This window comes from Urocampus carinirostris, chromosome 13 (genome assembly GCF_059441175.1).
Source record: "Urocampus carinirostris isolate Australia breed hairy pipefish chromosome 13, RoL_Ucar_1.0, whole genome shotgun sequence".
NCBI classification, from domain to species: Eukaryota; Metazoa; Chordata; class Actinopteri; order Syngnathiformes; family Syngnathidae; genus Urocampus; species Urocampus carinirostris.
Window position 1 is genome coordinate 32,629,180 of NC_142361.1, and position 20,539 is coordinate 32,649,718.

The 20,539-nt window shown below is 39.3% G+C and overlaps 1 protein-coding gene across 2 annotated transcripts in view; it reads left to right on the top strand.

The window, feature by feature from the left end:
* Positions 1–19,482, top strand: part of birc6 (baculoviral IAP repeat containing 6) — a 73,528-nt gene extending 54,046 nt beyond the window's left edge. For both annotated transcript variants that reach the window (XM_088352107.1, XM_088352108.1), the window contains exons 68-73: positions 704–921; positions 3,081–3,242; positions 4,370–4,447; positions 9,763–9,951; positions 15,765–15,899; positions 18,352–19,482. In XM_088352107.1, coding sequence (XP_088208233.1) covers positions 704–921; positions 3,081–3,242; positions 4,370–4,447; positions 9,763–9,951; positions 15,765–15,899; positions 18,352–18,531 — 962 coding nt within the window. In that variant the 3' untranslated portion in view covers positions 18,532–19,482. The remainder of the gene's footprint in view (positions 1–703; positions 922–3,080; positions 3,243–4,369; positions 4,448–9,762; positions 9,952–15,764; positions 15,900–18,351) is intronic.
* The last annotated feature ends 1,057 nt before the right edge of the window (positions 19,483–20,539 follow it).

A 20,539-nucleotide genomic window follows, 5' to 3' on the forward strand; every position in this document is an offset into this window, starting at 1 on the left:
ATTGCTCAGCTTTGTTGTTAGCCACTTTAGTAAATTCCAGGTTCTGTGCTCGCTCACTCAGAGGATAGATAGGTAGCTTTCACCGGTAAGCAAATTGGGATTCGGTCTGAAGCTGCCTGCGAGCTTCAATATTTTTGCAATTTCACCGCTACCTTTCACCATTTAATACACATTGTCTTTCTAAACATGCACCTCAATCAATTTTTATTTATAATTAATTGTGACTTCTAAAATTTTTGTATACCCTTTGTATTATTGTTTAGGGAAGGTATTAATCCACATGGAGCTTCATTTTTAATTGATCACTCAAAACGACAAGAATAAACATGAGCATTTTAGGCAAAACACAAGTTAAAGCCAGTGGTATGAAAATAATGGAACTTATAGGTTGACAATTTCAGCCTGCAGGTTGACCAAACAATCCTACATATGCAAATATAAATCTATGCATGAGTTTGTAGATTTCGCATGTCGCTCATGTTTTGCTGCATGTGTGAAGTAGAAAAGCATGTATGGTATGAGCAGTGCAAACATTCTAAATAAAAAAGAAATCATAGTTTATTTAAAGAATGGTGTGCATTATTTTTTTCATTTAAATTCCCATATTTTGTTTTTAATCACAAGTATTTTGATTCCTTTTAAAGAGCATGCAATTTCTTTTTAGCGCGTGAACATTGAACACTTTGATTTCCTCTCTTTTCAGACACTTTTGAAATGGTATCAGAGGACGAAGATGGGAAGTTGATGTTCAAGGTCAACTACCATTACATGTCTCAGGTGAAGAATGCCAGTGATACAAACAGCGCAGCCCGATCTCGCCGTCTTGCCCAGGAGGCCGTCACCCTTTCCACTTCTCTGCCTTTGTCATCTTCATCGAGTGTTTTTGTCCGTTGTGATGAGGAGAGACTGGACATTATGAAGGTATGTTAAGTCTTGCCAATATAGTATTGTGTAATTATTATTATCAAGGAAGCAAGGTTTTGGGTGGTCTGGGGAGAGTGATGAGCAAAAAGAGTATGAGTATGGATGTTAAAAGGGGACTGTATGAGAGTGTGGTTGTGCCGACTGTGTTGTATGGTGCAGAGACTTGGAGCCTGATTTGAGAAGGAAATTAAATGTTTTTGAGATGAAGTGTTTGAGGAGTATCTTAGGAGTGACAAGATTGGATAGATTGAGAAATGAAATTGTGAGAGACAGAACTAGAGTAGTCTTGGGACTGAGCAAGCGTGTGGTGGATAAGAGAGTATTCGGTTGGTTTGGACACATGGAGAGGATGGATGAGGAGCGAATGTTGAAGAGGATCTACAAAGCAGAAGTAAATAGAAGATGACCAAGAGGAAGGCCGCAATTGACGTGGATGCATGGTGTTATGAGTGCACTGCAGGAAAGAGGTCTAAATATAGTGGAAGCTATAGCTCTTGTTGGTGATGGGAATGAGTGGAGAGGTGTTGGGATGTTTGGGCGCGTTCTAAGAGATGGGCAGGGCACCTGTATGATGCAGCAGGGGTAAACCAGCGAATGCTGTAGGGCCCTGCTGTTGAACAGAAGAGTGTGTTGTGTCACCCTGACCGGAGTGACATGGCTTGTGTCCCGTTTCATCTGGATGGACGACAGTATGACCAACTTGGGTGCCGAGGTGCTTAACTTGTTTGGGTGTTTGGGCATTTGGGTTGGCCATGGTTGAAAAGATTTTGTGTGTGTTTTATCTATTTTTTCCCTTTTTTTTAATTTTCTTTGTTTTTGTAAGTGTTTGTCTTGCAGTCGGTCACCCCTCTTGAGGGATATGACCAGGGTAGATAGAATTATTATATCATTATTCTGTCTCTTTGGTGTATACATTCTTAGCGATTTATGTGTTTTCCACATATTACCTTACCCAGGCCAGCTAAAATGTAGTGAGGATTTGTTAGGTCGTAATTTGACATGCTATTATATTAATTTCTAAATCTTGAAAGTTTATTTTGCTCCCCCCAAAAAATCCCGATATAAAGTCATAGCTGATTAAATGACAAAAGTTTAAAGATAAGAAACTAAATCACCAGAATTGCTTTTCCTACAATTTTCCTCCTGGGGCCTTCTGAGTGGCATACAAAGCAACATCAGCAAAAAGTTAGGTGACCTTTGACAGGTCATTTTTTTTCCTGCTTTTCACCCTCAAGCTATTGCATCTGTTCCTGTCCTTGTTGATTCTTTTTTTCTCTTCAGAGACCTCTGCTCTAGATTTTTCAAATGAAATCTTGTATCGAGCCTATATGTATATTTGATGTCAGACAGAATACACCGAACGCAATGCATGACCAGGGTTCCATTCCAAATGTCCCTTCTTTTAAAAAAATTAAATTCCCTTTTGGAAGGGAATCGAAAGCATAAACATCCTTATTATTGGATATGCAAACGGATATAAAATGGTTGTTTGGCATTTAACTCCTTATCTTTAAGTGTAACAGTGAAAGGTTCCATTTTTTTTTTTTAAATGCTTTTTCCAAAAAGGAAGCATATTCCATTTGCTCTTGCACACATCATAGACGGAATACCGCTTTCATATAACTAGACACATGATGACATCTACGATTACTTTAAACAAAATGGGTGCTGACAGATTGCCGGGTGGTAACAGTTGGCGGTATTCTGCTTCTGTTGCACCTCTGATATTAATTATTTCAGAAGCCAACAAAATATCACGTTGCGTTTAACCAAGTGGGGGGGAAAAAGCAGAAAATGACAGCTTAGATGGCAAATTTGAAATATCATTCAGTAATAGGCTTCTTTTTGGACCTAGCCCCGTGTGCATTCTCACCAGGGAGCTTACATCTTTTGCATTTAGATTCTGGAAAAAAAAATGTAGTTACCATGGAAAAAAGAAACATTTCATTGAGGTCTTGGTTTGTAAGTTACTTATCCATTTATTATTGTTATGATAGTAATAATCATGCTTTTACAAATAAATGCCATATTATAGGACAGACTTTCCTGAAGTTGATAACAAAATATTAACAATAAATAGTACCTGAAATTTGCAGTGTATTTTCATTTTAAAAAATTGTACTAACTTTTTCCCCCGCTTTCAATTTGATTTGCAGGTTCTCATCACAGGCCCGGCAGACACCCCATATGCCAACGGGTGCTTTGAATTTGATGTCTATTTTCCCCAAGATTATCCCAATTCACCACCCTTGGTCAACCTGGAGACAACCGGTGGACACAGTGTGCGCTTTAACCCAAATCTTTACAATGACGGCAAAGTGAGTGAAAACATTTTCTATACCAAATCATTCCATTTTAGTTTGGCTCAGGGGCCCAATCTAGACGTTATGTTCTTAGGAGGGCTGGACAAGGGGAAAAAATGCCAACATCTAATATCATTCAACCATCATTTGTAGCCTACCCCCAAAAATTATAGTCACGTATAATAGAATAGAATAGAATTTACTTTTATTGACATTCTTTGTAACAATGCACACAGAACAAAATGTCGATACAACTGACCCGTACAGTTAAACTGTAGCGAGCCAACAAGGGATCCTTTCTAAGCACAGCACCTTTACTTTCAAACAATGAGGAAAAAGATTTTTATGTTTGGCATGTTAACAATTTGTTTATTTTAACAGTTGAGTAAATGCAGCTTTACATTTGAACCAACTCACCACAAAAATAAACAGGTACAAATAAAAATATGCTCGCCTCAATTGTCATAAACTTTAAAAAAGGAAATCCAAAATAAGAGTTTTAACAGTGTATCGACAACATCAGATCAAACTAAGAGGCTGGGCCTACTGAAAATGAGAAAATACTGCACAATATTGTCTTTAACATGAAACCAGATTGGAAATCAACTTTTTTCCAACTTTACTGCCCTCTAGCAGCAGGAAAGAGTATTTGCTTTGTATGTATTAGAAGGGAAAAAAAAACATAATTCTTGATAGAAATGAGCTGGAGAATTTTTTTAAAATTTATGACAGACTCGATTAAATCATCCAACAGGCAGGATCCGTTCCAAGTGCCGTGTGTTTGGCAGACCTGCTTTAAGAAATTGTCTACTGTAGTACAAGATAAAGCGTAAAAATTAAAGTGCAGTATGCATGCTTTTTTAAGCCATCATCAAAGCGATAAACCCAGAGTACAAAAGTCAAGGGTTTAAATCTGGCCTCTGCCTTTGAAAGTTACTATTTCATTCACAGCCTAAATGGGTGTTCCTTCTATTGCTCACCACCTATCATGTTTTTTATGGGGGATGAGGGATTGATTGTTAAATTGATCATTTAAAGGTATCAGTGAAATTTATTCGTATCAACACACTAATAAAATGAAAATGTCATTTTTTTCCCAAAGTCGATGTGTGATGTATTTTTTTAACGTGTGTTTTTATCAGGTTTGTTTAAGTATCCTCAACACGTGGCACGGTAGACCAGAGGAGAAATGGAACCCGCACACTTCAAGCTTTTTACAGGTGAGTTGAACATCAATCGTGACACTCCCCTTTGTCCATTTATCATCAGTGCTGCTGTCCCAGTCGTTTCGTCACTGGAGTCTGTCACTAGTCTGTAATTACACTTCCAGGAGCTATATATTGAAGAGCTTCGTGTCGTGACGGTTGACCTTAAAGAGATTTGTTTTTTACAAGGATGGATTTTTCCTGTTAAAAAACAATCTCCTGTAGTCTTTGAAAAGATTGATGAACTAGCTTTTAAATTAATGTTGCCATCTATACTAGGGGTCGACTGATTATTTGCAACGATATTGGGGAATTTGACGGATATCAGTGTCGGCATGTATTAAGCCGATAAAGCTGATTAATAAGAGCAACACCCTTTAATAAGCGCAACTTTTATTTTCTTCTTCTCTTTCCGATGCTACCCACCCTGTGCCTTCTGATTGGATAACTGACCAGGGTGGAGCCACTGAAGCAGGAAGCCCACTCCGCACCGTCGGCAGTCACAAACTGCAGACTGGTGCGAGAGTTCGGGCTGTCGCTACTATTTTTTATATTCGCGAATATTTTTCAGATTTGCTTTTCCTGTCTTTTTTTTCCCCCTCCAACCCACTTTGCGACTTCCCTCGACTGAACTGTCACCGGCATGCAGCAACACGCACACACAGAAGCAGACAAAACCAGTGTCTCTTTCGCCTACACTTGAAACTCAATATTAGTCTGTATAACGTGTTCATTAAGAAATATTGATTAACGTGATTGAAACAAAAAAAGTGATCTTTGTCTATATAATGAGTTTATTAAGACATATTCCTGCGAACGTTACCAACATCAGTGTCTGAAATAACATCTGCCCGTACGCCCGGGGCGTGAATCTTTCACGTCGGGCGTGCAACTTACAAAACGTCTCCATCTATGATTTTTATTTTTTTTTCATATCAAATCAAACATTTGCTTCATTACGATTTCAAAATCTTAGTTCGGTTAGGAAATTTTGCAATTTCGATTCGTTTGGCAATTTGCATACTCAGCAGCCAGTCAGAAGCCTGGATTGAATAACTTCCTGCTTCCGGACTTTCTCGAGAGTTATAAGGTCGTGCATTTTCCAAAGTAGACGCACAGAGAACACAAGAATAGTGGATAAGTGGTTAGGAATTGAGCCAGAACCTCAGCCCCAAAAGAAATATTCAAAAGAAGCTAACAAAATTGATGACGCTACAAAACGTAAAGGTACATTAAAAGCATCGTGGAAAGAGGCGTTCATGTGGCTTGTAGGATACAACGCAACGCAAACATTGCATGAATGAAGATGAGTAAATACAGGTGCATACTGATTCCTGATGGAAAACAGCGATTTTAAAGTGTTCTGTTATATATTCTGATTATCAATCCTTAATACTTTGCAACAATGTTTTTTTTTTTGTGATTAGTCATCTTATTGTGTTTCAAGTTGTGAAAAAGGGGGCAGGCAACTTTATGGCTGGGTGTCCGCTAACTTTTTGTCATGAGTGTCAGATACTGCCAACATCCAATGTAGCTGAACACTATAATTTTCATGACCACTACTAGTTGTACACAAGTAAGCTTTATATAGCGTGCTATAGTAGCCTTACTATAATGCATGTAAAAAGTGTGCTCTCGTAGCCTTATTGTAAAGCATGTTTTTTTTTTTTTACGTAGTTGTTCACTGATCGCTGTAACCAGAGAACCATTGTGAATGAGACCTTGGTTTTATTGGATTCCCCCGTGTAAACAAATGTTGGAATTTATTTTCGAATCTGACTATCTACTGTTGACAAAGTAAGACATATTTCAAACATATCGTTTTGTGTGGATTTGGGACACTACAGAGGAATACCACACGTATTAGTCATGTTAGTTATGTTGAAATACTAGTTTATTTAAAAGATTTCAGAGCGCTATTAAATTTTTTTGTTTGAATCTATATCAAATATTTTTTGTGCGGTTTTGCGTCATAAAAGAAATGTACGCCAATTTTTAGGCTTTTACAGCAAATTATTATGGTCCCCAAATATCGGTTTATCGGCCTCCTCCTAATACTAATAATCAGTATTGTTATGGGCCCTGAAAATGTCATATCGGTTACTAAGGTGAAATTTAACAGCTTCTCCATGCACCTTACTTGATGTTTTTTCTCTTGAGCGATCTGTTTTTCTTCCGTAACGATAATTCATTGTATTAAAAGAGAAGCTGTCAAATTACCCAAGGACAGTAAGGTGTTGAAAACAACAAGATTACTATGGAACTCAAGCGAGTAATAATCCAAGTGCACATTTTAGTCGTGCAGTGCATTCCAGGTGGTTAAAATGGTCCAAAACATAGTGACCTTCAATGCTTCCTACTAGTTTTCAATATAATTGGGTAACTAATAAAATTTAGCCCTCTCATATTTATGTGATGCCCCATAAAAATGCGCAGACTGAGCCCCTACTGATGCATGTTTATGTCTGCCGAACGGGGCGAGGACCGGGCGTCCTTCTCAGTCCGTGCATCTTTACAAGGCACCGTGTCATTACACTCTGGCCAAAAATGTGGACGCGCTCTGTATAAGGTGACTGGGCATCTGTCAAAGGCACCTTTTTGCAGTGTTTGAAGGCACATGAAAATATCTCCATCGCTTATGATTCCAATTAGTTAGCTCCAAAATCAATAACGGGTAAAAAAGACATTTAAGATGAATGAGGTACAAAAGGCTGCCCATACGGGCTCCTAAATTTTAGTTCAAGCTCATTATTTTTCCCTTGTTGGGTGCTTTCTAAGCATAGATCAATTTGCAGTTAGAGATTGCTCCAGTGGGCAGGGGTCCAAGCCTATGTCACATAATCCGTGCTAACATTGTGGCTTTAAGCAAACCGAATAATCAGGGAGGCGGTGTTTATGGGTTTTTTTGGACCCTCGCAATTAGGCAAAAATGTTGGGCTGATGAGAAACCTTTTTGAAATGAGGATTAACCATTCAATTCCTGCGGGCTGTCAATGACACGCTTCACAAAAACTTAAGCGCTGGTCAACATAGTAACAATATATAGGCTGGATGATGTGTTATTTTTGTATCAATTTCAAGGTATAAACCTTCACCTCCTACTTTGTTAATTTTGAGTAAGCTTTCATTCAAACCAGCTCGGTGGCCTTGGGGGTATGGCGCACGCCCCGAGACTGGGAAGTTGTGGTTCAAGCCTCGGCCTAAGACTTAAATATTGGTGCCCGTTGCCTCCCTGTTTGGCGTTCAGCATTAGGGGTTGGAATTGGGGGGTTTGGTCACCTAACGACTCTCAACACCTCAGTTGGGTTGAGCGAGGGGGCTGGTAATCCCCTCCTCTGAATCAATCTCCCAAAAAGAGTCAGAAATGACTCTAGCCACCTCCCACTAGGGAGATATGGCTGTGGTATATATAAAGCTTTCATTTGTCAACAAATCTATTGGATTGTTTTTTCCCCCAATTCCATTAAGGGGGCAGGTTTCTTCATTTTCCTCATGTTGAGGTTTTGGAGTTTTTCCTTGCCCTCATGTAGGTTTAGATCAGGGGATGGTGTCATAATAGTTTAGTTTGCAATAATCTGTTGTCTGTGCAGCCCTTTGAGACTCATTGTGATTAAGGGCCAAACAAATAAATATGACTTGACTGTCCTCATGTTGAGGTTTTTGAGTTTCTCCCTTGCCCTTATGTAGGTTTTAGATTAGGGGATGGTGTAACGATAGTCTGTGTTTTGCAATAATCTGTGGTCTGTGCAGCCCTTTGAGACTCTGTGTGATTAAGGGCGTCACAAATGAACTTGACTTGACCTGACATTGTGTATTATATAGTGCAGAAGTTTCCAATGTGGTGCCTGCAGACACCTTGCAGCCCCTTAAGATCACCTAAGTAGCTGGCAGAAAGGTTCTGAATATAACTCACCAGTGTTGAGTCATTGCGATTTTCTAGTAAATTTGATTCCCAATCGGCAGGATGTTTTAGTGGTTGACGAATAATTACAACCTGGTAATAATCTAAATTGTTATTTCAGAGCTGTATATCAAAATGGTAGCCCCTTGCGCCAAACAATAATGATAAGTTGCTCTCAGCTTCAAAAAGGTTGAATAGACATTTGGTGGTCAAATATCACACACATTTTCAAGTTGTATTTGTTTTTGTGTATGTGTTTGTCTTGCTGTCGGTCACCCCTCTCGAGGGATATGACCAGGGATAGATAGATAGATAGATAGAAAACTGTTTCCTTTTTTCATTGCTATTACTATTGATTTACAATACCTCAGTTAATGCATGGACTAAAATTAAATAAAGATTAGACTAAGTTAACAAATGGATTCATTTCATTGTGAAAGATAAACAATTATGTTTAACTTTAAAAATAAGTATATGAACCAAGCATGAAAGAAAGAGAATGAATTTCATGAGTCTTTTGTTAGTATGACAGCATTTTTATATTTGTACTGTGTGTCACTGGTCAGCAACCACAGAAAGAAGGTTACCCTTGCTTCTTACTTGTACCATATTTATTCAGTATACATGCAACTTATTTCTTACCAATAATAACGTCATAGTTTCTGAGGTTTTAGGGTGGTAAATTATAGTATTTGGGCAATGGTTAGTCAGTCAACACATACAGCCCATTACATTGGCTCAACATTGGCTGCAACGAAAATCAAGCCCAGATCACGGTAATTAGAGCACTGTTGATGACATAGGAAAAGGAATTAGTTTTTTTCACATCACTCTATTTTTACTCATGGTACCACGTTGTCTTTCTTTTTTCTTTTTAATCTTGAAGGCGTGCGGATTGGTCAATCGTAGTACAACGTTGTTTTGGCTTAATTAATTCCCGGAATGCTTCATTACAACGTTGTTTAATTATTTTAGCTATTGTTATTACAACTGCTGTCATTAGTGGGCTGGGTTGAGAGAACATTGTCGAACATTAATCTGATCCATGGTACAGAAAAGGTTTTTGACATTTTTTGTTAACTTTCCTATCTTAATTGATGGGCTGTACTCTACATCTTTTCAATCTCTGTAGAATTCAGTACAGACACTGCCCTACTTACGAACGATTGTTCGTAAGTTGAATTTGTTCGTAAGTTGCTTCAGAGCTAAATTTTGTATGTTGAGGTTTATATAAGTGTTTAAGGCTTGTATAAGTAACCTGTATTGTTTTGTACTAAAAAATAAACATATATTTTTCGTCGTCCCGAAAAAAATGTTCGTATCTACCGTTTTTCGTAAGTCGGTGAGCGATTGTAATGTGTTTTTGACTGAGGCGAATCTGTGAATCTAAACAATCCCTCAACTGATGGAATCTGCATTTATGTTGTAGGTGCTAGTATCAGTGCAGTCCCTCATCCTGGTATCTGAGCCCTACTTCAATGAACCAGGGTACGAGCGCTCCCGCGGAACTCCCAGCGGCACCCAGAGCTCACGGGAATATGACGGCAACATTCGTCAGGCCACCGTGAAGTGGGCCATGCTGGAACAGATGCGCAACCCATCGCCATGCTTTAAGGAGGTAGGATGACAAAGAACCAACAATTTCAAAAATATGTGCATTTATACAATGTTTTTGCTTTGAAAATGTTCCTTGCTTCTTTCCGTACATTTAGAAGCACAAGGATTTGTCCTTAAATTTAGACAATCAATGTGCTTGTACTCAATTTTCTTCATGAATGCCAAACAACTCTATTCTAAACCCATCACACTTCTTAAGTTGCCAAGTTCACATTGTTTGAGATGAAGCATACCTGCATTCATCAACACTCATTGTAGCTTTACATTTTTAATTGCCAGCACCAGCTGATGTAACTATTCAGCACTGGTGAATGCACAGATAAACACTGGAGATATTTTCAGACTGATACTTTTGAAAAGTCACTGATACTGAAACCATATAACACTCGTTTTTAAAAAATGCCCTCTGCTCTCCAAACATGGCTAACAACTTTAAGTATATACTGATAAGCTTATTCTGTTTTAATATTGGACAGCTGCTAAGGAGATAGCGTAGAATGCTGGTTTGTTGTTTTGACTATTGTATCTCACTGTTGTTCGTTATTTTGACTGATATGCACTGCTTACATAATTGTCGCTAACGGCCAATAAGGATGCTGTTCCTTGACTTATACACCCGTTTGGGCAGATTTGCTTTTTGTAACTTAGGGGATTTAATTTTTTTTTAAAGCTCAGGGGAGGGCTTTTAGAATATGTTGTAATTTCTTATCTAAGGGTTGGCTCTCCTGTTCAAAATCCATTCTGTCTTCTCTCCTTGTTTTGAGTGTCTACTAAACTACAAACCTATCATATACCTTTAAATCCCAACAATTTGTTCCTTGATATTGAATTTAATAAATGTCAATGCATTATTCCTCCTATTTGTAGTTCTTGTTCAATGAGCATTGCCGTGAGTACTGATACCTTACGAAAGGTTGGTATCAGCACGATTAGTTATATATCCATCCATTATCTGGACCGCTTATCCTGAGTAGGGTCACGGGGTTGATGGAGCCCTTCCTAGTAAGCAATGGGCTGGGGACACCCTGAACTGGTTGCCAGCCAGTCGCAGGGCACACAGGGACAGACAATTCGCTCGCTCATTCACACCTAGGGACAATTTGGACTGGCCAATTAACCTAACATGCATGTTTTTGGAATGTGTGAGGAAACCGGAGTGCCCGGAGGAAACACGCAAGCACGGGGAGAACATGCAAACTCCACACAGGAGGTTCGATCTCATGACCTCAGAACTGCGCCGCACACGCGCTTACTGCTCCGCCGCCGTGTTGCCTAGTTATATATCTACGGACTCAAATTAAATAAAGATTGGACTAAGTTAACAAATGGGTTCCTTTCATTGTGAAAAATAAACAGTTTTTTAAATCTTTTTAACTTACATTTTAATTATCGCAAAGTGTATATTGAACACAAAATGGGATTTGTAAATGGCAGTTTATTTTTAGTAACTGTGTGAGAGGAACGGGGTGCCTAACGAGCGCTATAATGGGAGATCTGGACGGATGGTGCGCAAGCGTGAATTGCACAACAGCAGGTTGTCAGGTGGAATTAGGGACAATCGGTTGTGTGTTAAAATATGCATGTGAGAGAGCAAAAGAATAAGTATACACTTGGACCACAGTGTGTTAAATGTGTTTGTAAACTGGGAGTGTGCGGACGCGACTAATAGTTCAATATAATAAACAGCATCTCAGGGATTAGATTTAAATTTGTGGAATGTAATTGAATGGGAAGTATTTTTTGACTTTTTCTTGGTAATGCTTATAAACGTCTTCTGTAACGTGTAACCCCCTGAAAACACTTGAGCAGCCAGCGGACTTGTTCTGAAAGTAGCTTACAAGTGATACATAATTGGGAATTTCTCGGAAGGTTCTCACTGGCATGAGAAATCATCAGTGTCTTCACACACATGATCAAATCCTCTTAAATTTAGCCTATAATTTATTTAATAAATCAATCAGTGCCCTTTTAAATGGCAGATGAGATAGTTTGGTGCAGATTGGCAAATTACTGCATGCAGGCCCCGCCAAGTGAAAATGGAAAATATACAATATTATTAATGAAATATTGTTGTTTTGGTGCCACTCGTATTTCCAGTGTCACTTTTTTTTTTAATATGTATTTTTTACGAAGCATTAATGTCTACTGCAGTCAAGGCCAACAATTTCTCTTCTTGCATTTTCCAAATTTCATGCAAAAAGACCCTTGTGTGTTTGCATTTTGAGCGTTGCAATGCATATTATCAAATTTACTGCTTAAAAACAAGGATGTTATATATTATTTTGCTTTGACTCTGAGTGTTTCAACTTTATGAAATTAATATATTCATAAACAAATAGAAAATGAAATACAGTGTATTTGGATATGTCAGGGGTCAGCAATATGTGGTTTAAAAGCCGCATGTGGCTCTTTAGCACTGCTCTAATGGCTCACTGGAGCTAATTCATAAATGTTTGAGAATTTAAAAATGGAAAAAGATGGGGGGATGGGAATCAGATTTTTTTTTTTTTTATGGTTTCCGTAGTTGGGAAAACATGAGAAAGATGTTTACAACATATCCCAGTGCTTTGAAAATATTAAAATAAATATGAAACAACTAAATTTAATGTATGAATCCCATTTTTTCTTAATTTAAAAATCGGTTTACATAAGGCATCATCCCCGCTCTTGAGAGATTACCCGCACATTGGCATAGACTGGCAGCGGCAGTTACAATACTGATACTAGATCATAAATCACTAAAGAAAATTAATTTTGACCATCACATTTTACAATATGCATTGCATCATTTTGTGGCTTCAAAAAAACTTTGTTGCTATGACATACCACAGACTCAAAGGGTCTTTGTCCCTCCCAATGACCCTGGCTGTTAGGAGATCCATGAACGTGAAATATACTCATAAAATAAGTTATTTTAGAAATGCATATCAAATTGGTAGCGCTTTGCGCTAATCAGTAACAATTAAGTAGCTGTCAGGTTTGAAAAGGTTGGTGAACACCATTGATATGTGACTGTTGATCTCAACATCTTAGATGTCTCGTCTAGTAAAACACTGACTGGCTTGCATGACTAGCGCCAGCTTTGATTTGTCACCAATTAGAATATGTAAACAATGAATAATAACGTTCTAATGGCAATTTGATTTAGTCCTGTCTTTGACCTGCCGTCTGACACAGATTTCGCATATCCATCCTTTGAATTGTCTGCTTACTCTTGTTGCCCCGTGGAATAATGAGTGGACGGCATTACTTCAAAGGTCACTGACTTTATCTGGTAGCCAGAGATCTTCCTCTGCCAGCGGACCTCAACTGTGACTGCACACATTTACTTCATGTGTGTGTGTGTGCCAGTTTGCATAAATTGTGTCTTTTCATACTCTGATTGATGACCATGTCCAAATACCGAAAGTCAAGAGGCTGCTTGCCGTAGCTACACGCAGCCTCGGGGAAAACATCCCTTTTTAACCTCTATATGTCTGCTCATAAATGTCGGCCATTTGCTTGTCTTTGCGATTTTTGTCACAAATCCCGTCCTGGCCCCGAGAGAGGTTCGGCAGGCGCTCAAATTCGCCATTTATCTCTCACTTCAGTGACCTTGGAGCATTTGTTCCATCACTCACCTCGGCGGATGTAACATCGGCAGCAAAGGCAAGCGGGAGTGGGGAGTTGGGGGCACCAGGATGAGATGGGGAAGTTGTGACCGTGATGGATAGAGCAGAAAAGGGATGCTGAACCAAGATAAGGGTTTCAAGTGGTCTACAAGCCCTCTCTTGGGCTTCTTTGCTGCAAATCAGCAGTGACCAGAACTAATCTAAGCAGGTCTGCAGCAGATGAAGGTTTCCACATCCATTTTCTGCTCGCCACTGAAAGATAGGATAGGGAGGGGGCTGGGTGTTAGAACCGAAGACACAATGAAACCGACGTGATTGATATTCACGGGAGAGAATGCCGAACATAAGACGTCGCAAATATTACTGATAAACCGCCTGTCGCCGTTTGAGAGTGAGTTTGTTTTGTGCTCGTATCTGCAACGGCGCATGTTTTGTTGCCACACTCAGCCTTTGTAGTTTAATCCTTCACTCTTGTTTACGTCCCCGCTGCTTATTTGACTTGTTTCAGCCTCCGTTGCCTCCAAGTCGTATCACAGCTGTTGCTATGTTACTACTTCCAATAAAACCTCGCCACCATCAAGGGTCAGGGGGGAGGTATGAAAAAAAGAAATGTTCATAAACCGCTTTATTACAACTGACTATTTCTTTTACTGAAAGGACGCAGTAAGTTAAGGAGACAGATGACCTGGATTGGCTAGAGAATGCTGTGGCATTATGAAGTGGAGTCGGAATGATGTTTTAGTTATCGTGTTTCTGGGGTTGAAAGTTAAACTCATCAGAGGCACATTACTCTTTTTCAATGTAGCACGCTTGAAATGGTAAAAAAAAAAGTGTATATTGCTGTATATGGAGGCCGGCAAAGTGCATTTTTGTTGATCCTGCCGGCTTTTTTTTTAATTTTATTTTTTTTTTTTTTTTCCAGTTCTGTCCACCAATAAGCCAACTGCATGTAAGCGGCCGTGATCTATTATCCCCAATCACATATTGCTGTTAGCGGGACTGACACAATACATGATTGTCAGTATAATTGGCCGGTCCAAATGTTTATTCTTGCCTGACATATAATTAACTCATAGAAGGCAGCAATTCATCCATTTTTTGCACCATTTATCCTCACGGGGGTTACGGGGTGCTGCAGCCTGTCTTCAGGTAGTGGGCAGGTGACACCCAGATCTGGTTGCCACTCAGTTGTAGGGCACACAGAGGCAGACTATTCACTCGCTCAGTCACACCTAGAAACAATCTGGACCCGCCAATTAACCTGGCATACAGTTGTGGTCAAAAGTTTACATACACTTGAGAAGAACATAATGTCATGGCTCTCTTGAGTTTCCAGTTGTTTCTACAACTCTGATTTTTCTCTGATAGTGATTAGAAAGATAGTTCTTTGTCATAAAAACAAACATTCATTAGATATTGTAATGTGGAAGGTCACCGGAGTGCTGCAATTAAACGCTGAACTTCCCAACCCCGGGCTTTACGCTAACCAACCAGCAGCTGTACAAACCAAATACCATTTAATTATTTGTGAATAAAACAAAATACATGATTGTAATAAGGATGCAATAAGTTTTACCATTTTTGAAAGTTTTGGTGTTTTTAATGTTACATAATATATATCTAGTACAACTCAAAATTTAAAATGCTATATAACATTTAAAGTAAAGCAAAAACTACTCAAGTGGAACATGTAAAATCCGGGCGGGGAGGGCCGGTAGCTGGGATTGAACCCTGGACATCTGCACCGTAGGGCTGCAAGCTAAACACTCATCCACTGTGCGCCACGCAGCAGCAATCCGGTCTCCTCAATCTAATATTCTTGCGAGCAGGGACCAACAGAAGGCGCTTGTCAGGAGGCGTGCCATTCTGGCCTGTTTAAAAGGAAATGCATAGTTGTGGCCATGATCCATTATCCCGGGTCGACTATTGCTGATAGCAGGGGCCAGCAGAGCACTTGTTTTCTATTTTTTTTTTGTTGGGGCCACTGAAGCGTGCCATTAGGGCCATCCAAAATGAACTGTATTCTTCATATATATATATATATATATATATATATATATATTTCGTTGATTTTCCATATCATGAGGCGTTCTGGTTCTCACTACTCACAATTAACAAGGGATTACATTACTCTAAATTATTTGCTCTCACCCCAGTCACTCGGCATAAACTGTTTTTTTTAATTTTCGCATTGTGTTTGCAGGTGATCCACAAACATTTTTACCTGAAGCGAGCAGAGATCATGTCTCAGTGCGAGGAATGGATCGCTGACATTCAGCAGTACAGCAGTGACAAGAGGGTTGGACGTACCATGTCCCATCATGCTGCAGCGCTTAAGGTACTGACAAGGAATTTACAACCATTGTTAAAAAAAATTCTGAAAGACCCTGGAAATTCTTGGACAGTTAGCCACATATTCATATTATATTAAGATATTTTAATTGTTTCCCACAAAAATCAAGCAAAGTTCCCAATTTATACACTCAAATTGAACAGCATGGAAAGTTAAACGCTATAATTTAGATGTTTGTGTTTTGAAAATGCTTGAATTTTAGGTGAAGTTCTTGTGAAGGCTTGAAATTTTTGCCATGTTTCACAACAAGTCTGCTTAAAAATGACGCTGACACTGCTCTATGGTGGATTAACTTTGCCATTGCATTTTTAATTCCTTAGAATTACCTGAAGAGTGCATTATTTTGTCTGGCATTGCTCTACGAAGCGCCATTGCCTCCTATGGGTCATGTCCAATAGGACAGGTAGCACTACACCTAAACAGGGCACTATGAAATGTGTATTGGTGCTAGGATTTTGTATTAATTGACATTCATGGGTTTTTCATTGTCGATACCGACCATTAGTATTAAGGGAAGGCCAATAACGATATCTGGAGCCGATATTCATTTGCTGTAAAAGCTTAAAAATTGGCGAAAGAAAGGTTTAATAATGCAAAAAAAAAGAAAGAAGACTTTTAATGAATTCAAATAAAACGTTAATAGCTCTCAAAGCTTTTTCAGTAAATTAATAAGAATTTCAACATGATTAATCTTTCATTTAAACCAAAAACTAACGTTGCAGCAAGCCGTATTAAGGTGCCTTAAAACTGAAATAGCCCCCTGATTGTTTTAATAAAATAAATAAATTTTAAAAATGTTTTTTAAGAGCCAGATTGACAATCAAATGTAAGACCCAATATCAGTCTCCACCTTAACATGCTTCCGGTTTACGCTATCTCTCAATCACACTTTTCTCTATCACAGACTTTTAAAAATCTCAATATTATCAGTGGCTTGATTTACACTCTGACATGTTGGGAATTCGGAAAAGCTTTTGCTTTAGTGGTTCCGACCCGGTTGCCTATATAATCAGAAAGCGCGGGGTGGATAGCGAGTAGGAGTAAAGGTGAAGGGAGGAGTAGGAGCTACGGAGAGCTCAGCTGCTTTAAATAAGCAGCTAGTGTAATTAAAAAAAAAAAAAAAAAAACGCCAATACCCTTATTCTTCAAATATTGGGGCCAATAATCAGCCCAACCGATAATCGCTAAACCTCTAGTAAATTGTATTGGGATTGTCTTCCTGCTGCTAAAAATGTAAGATACGTATTACTGTAATTTTACCATACACCGATATAGAGCGAGATTTTTCTCAAAAACAAATATATTCTTGATTTACCACGATCTAAAAATCATGTCTTATTAAATGTACGCACGAGATTTCAAAAAAAGCATTTGTAAATCACAAATAATTGTGGTTCTGCAAACTACATGAGTCACTCTGGATTTCTTTATTTAATGGTTCTGGATAAACTGAGAAAAATTGGCTTTGAAAGTCTCTGAAAATTACTTGAATTTGGCCATTTAAAAAGGTGTACAAACCCTGTGTCCAGTCACTGGCATTCCCTTTAATCCTCAAGGAATAGTGACAAGCGAATGCGATCAGGTCTGGTACTGTGGCAACCACAAAGGACATCAATAAAAAAAGACGACTTTACATGTCAGCAATGCAATATGGTTTTATATGGGGGATGTCAAAAGTGCTATGATGCGGTTCTCAAGAAATCTAGTGCTTACCGCACATTTTATGCAACACGGCCCTCATTAGTCTTTTTTTTCAATGCAGTTGTAAATATTTGCTCGTCTTTATAAATGCTATCCGACTCTGTGGTCACCTTATCTGGAAACATGTGACCTGTCTAGAAACTTGAGAAGGGACTGCACAATACACAAAGAGGTAAGTATTAGTTTCAGGAGCGAGCAGCAGGAGAGAGAGTGGGAAAGGTGAGAGGAGAGAGAGTGGGAAAGGTGAGATGAGAGAGTGGGAAAGGTGAGATGGCACAACATTCATTTGGACAGGTAACTTAAAATTAGTTTTACCTGGTTATATCAGTATCAGAAATTATTTTCCCCCCATTTTATTAACACTCCACTTATTGAAACATGAATATTTTGTTTGTTTGTTTGTACATGATTCAATTGTTTGTTTGTTTGTACATGATTCAAATTGAATCTTTTCTTCCGGCGCCGTCACGAATGGCAGCCACTCCAGCAGCTCCCGTGTTATTTTCGATTGTTCTCGATTGTTCTCAGCTCAGGGATGCTGCTGGAAATGTGAATTTCCCTTCGGGGATGAACAAAGTATCTATCTATCTATCTATCTATCTATCTAAACAACTTATAGCTGAAAACAGTGTCAGGTGTGTGAGGGAAATCCTTATGCAGCCAATGTCGAGCGCTTCTGAAGCAAAATGACTATGTTCCGTTTAAAATTTAAAAAAAACTGTATTTGCTAATCCAGCGCCACACAGCCCAGCTCCGTGAGGAACTACTGAAGTTGCACTGCCCCGATGACCTCGACGCAGACAGCGAAGAGTTCTCGGAGAAGAGCGCCGCCCTTATCCTCCGAGAGATTCCCGCTCAGGATTCGGAGAAACCCGGCGGCAGTCAGGACGAGGCCGGCGGCGAGGGCCACCTATGAGTCTTTCTCACTGGCGGAAGCTTACCCCGAAAATAAACTCCAGGCTTCGGCGCACAAGCCTCCCGTTTGTCCATATTTGTATGTAAAGATCTAATAGTATAATAGCGGAACGCGTGGGGATGCGAGGAACCACAAGGCCATGAGACGAACTCTGAACTATTCTATGCTCATCATGAAAACAGTCAGCAAAGACTTTCATTTACCTTGAAAAAGCGTGTAAACATTTTTTGTGCTTTCTTTTTTCCTCCCCCCCCCCCAGTTGTGAAATAACCACTGATTGGTATGTTATTAAAACATGTTTATGAATACATAATGGAAGAGGAAAATTATATAAGGGAAACTACCTTTAGAGATGAATGTTTACTAAATTTTAATTTCTCTTTATTCCTCACATCTTTCGGACTGTTAGAGTGACGGCTGACGCTATCGTAGTCGCTTTTATCGGACAATATTTAAGATGATCTCGAGAAATGAGGAAAACACTACAGAGGAAGGGGAGATGGGAGGTGGACGAAAACAAACTCCGCTCGGTTTAATATCTCTGGGATCATATCCGCTTCTACAAAAGCCGTCGTCCTAAAATGTTCCGTTTTCCCTCTTCCGGACGAGTCTGGTCCGGCGTGTCATTTGAAGGCTTGTGCATGTATGTGTGTCTTTTGTGCGTGTGCAACAATCCCCCTCCCCTGTGAGATACAAAAGCTGTGATGTGCCTTTGAGTGAGACACTATACCACCAAAAACTCCAGTTCACAGTGTACCTTTACTGACTTTCTTTTGCTGTTTCTACTCGATGAATACGCGCCGTCTGACATATAATCAACTGCTTGGAACTTTTTCTTTTTTTTTTTAAGTTGGAACTCCAGTGAACAAAAAGATGCACTTTCTATTTTAATCACTTCCTAGAACAGCCGCTTAATCCTTTTGCTAGGACATTAAATGATGCTTGAAAGTATTTGTTGATTGTGCCAATGGTTTTGTCTCGTCCGTGGTACATTTGAAGCATTTTGTCGCCCTGCTGAAGATAAACGATTGCTTGATTTCGGGAGAGAACAGAAAAACATCAGTACCGTAAATTCCGGACTATAGAGCGCACCTGATTATAAGCCGCACCCACCACATTTTAAGAGGAAAACTAATTTTTTACTTACACAAGCACCTGTATATAAGCCGCATGCACCCGAATTGAAAAATGTAACACAAACACAAAATTAACCCAAACCGACTTTAAGTCCCGCGATTGAAACTGAATGTCCTTCATTAAAGTACACAGTCCAAAAATCCCAGTCGGCAAAATGAACGGAAAATGATACTGGTACTTAAGGTTTGATGCAGACCTAGAGAGTCCGGGTCCCGTTGAAAGTAATCCAAGGAAAAAAGTGTATATTTCCAAAGGTACGGGTGGGAAAAATACATATCCACTATTGTCCGCCGTGTCCACAAACACTCACCTTTACCGGTCCCCACGTCCTGTCTCCCCGCGTTTGTTACGCCCATTCTTTTTAATTCGCCCGCGCAAAACATATCAGAATAAGTGTCCAAAAATAAATACATTACAAAAATATACAGTTGCAAATACATATTACACATGGTTACACATATTTACAAAGAAAAACGGTACACCGAGAGAGTTTTCAAAGCTTTAATAATAATAATAATATAACTTTCATCCCAAATGGTGCCTGTGACAGGGCAGTTAATGGTAGCAACACGCTCGCAACACAGTAAACGGGTCTGTTAAAAATACATACCGTACTTGTAAAAATCACGGTAAACCGTCCTCATCTTCCTCCTTAGAACTGAAGCCCTCAAAGTCGTCTTCCTCAGTGTCGGAAAGAAACTTTGTCATATAGACGTCGTCCCACGCTCCCGCAGCCTCACTCGCGCTGTCACCGTCGCTGGAACTCTCATCCACTCCTGATTCTGTGCCCTCCTCTCCACCACGCAGCAGACTGGCTTTTTGGAACCCGGTGATGGTGGATTTTTTGATGTGCCTTTCTTTTTTAAATTTG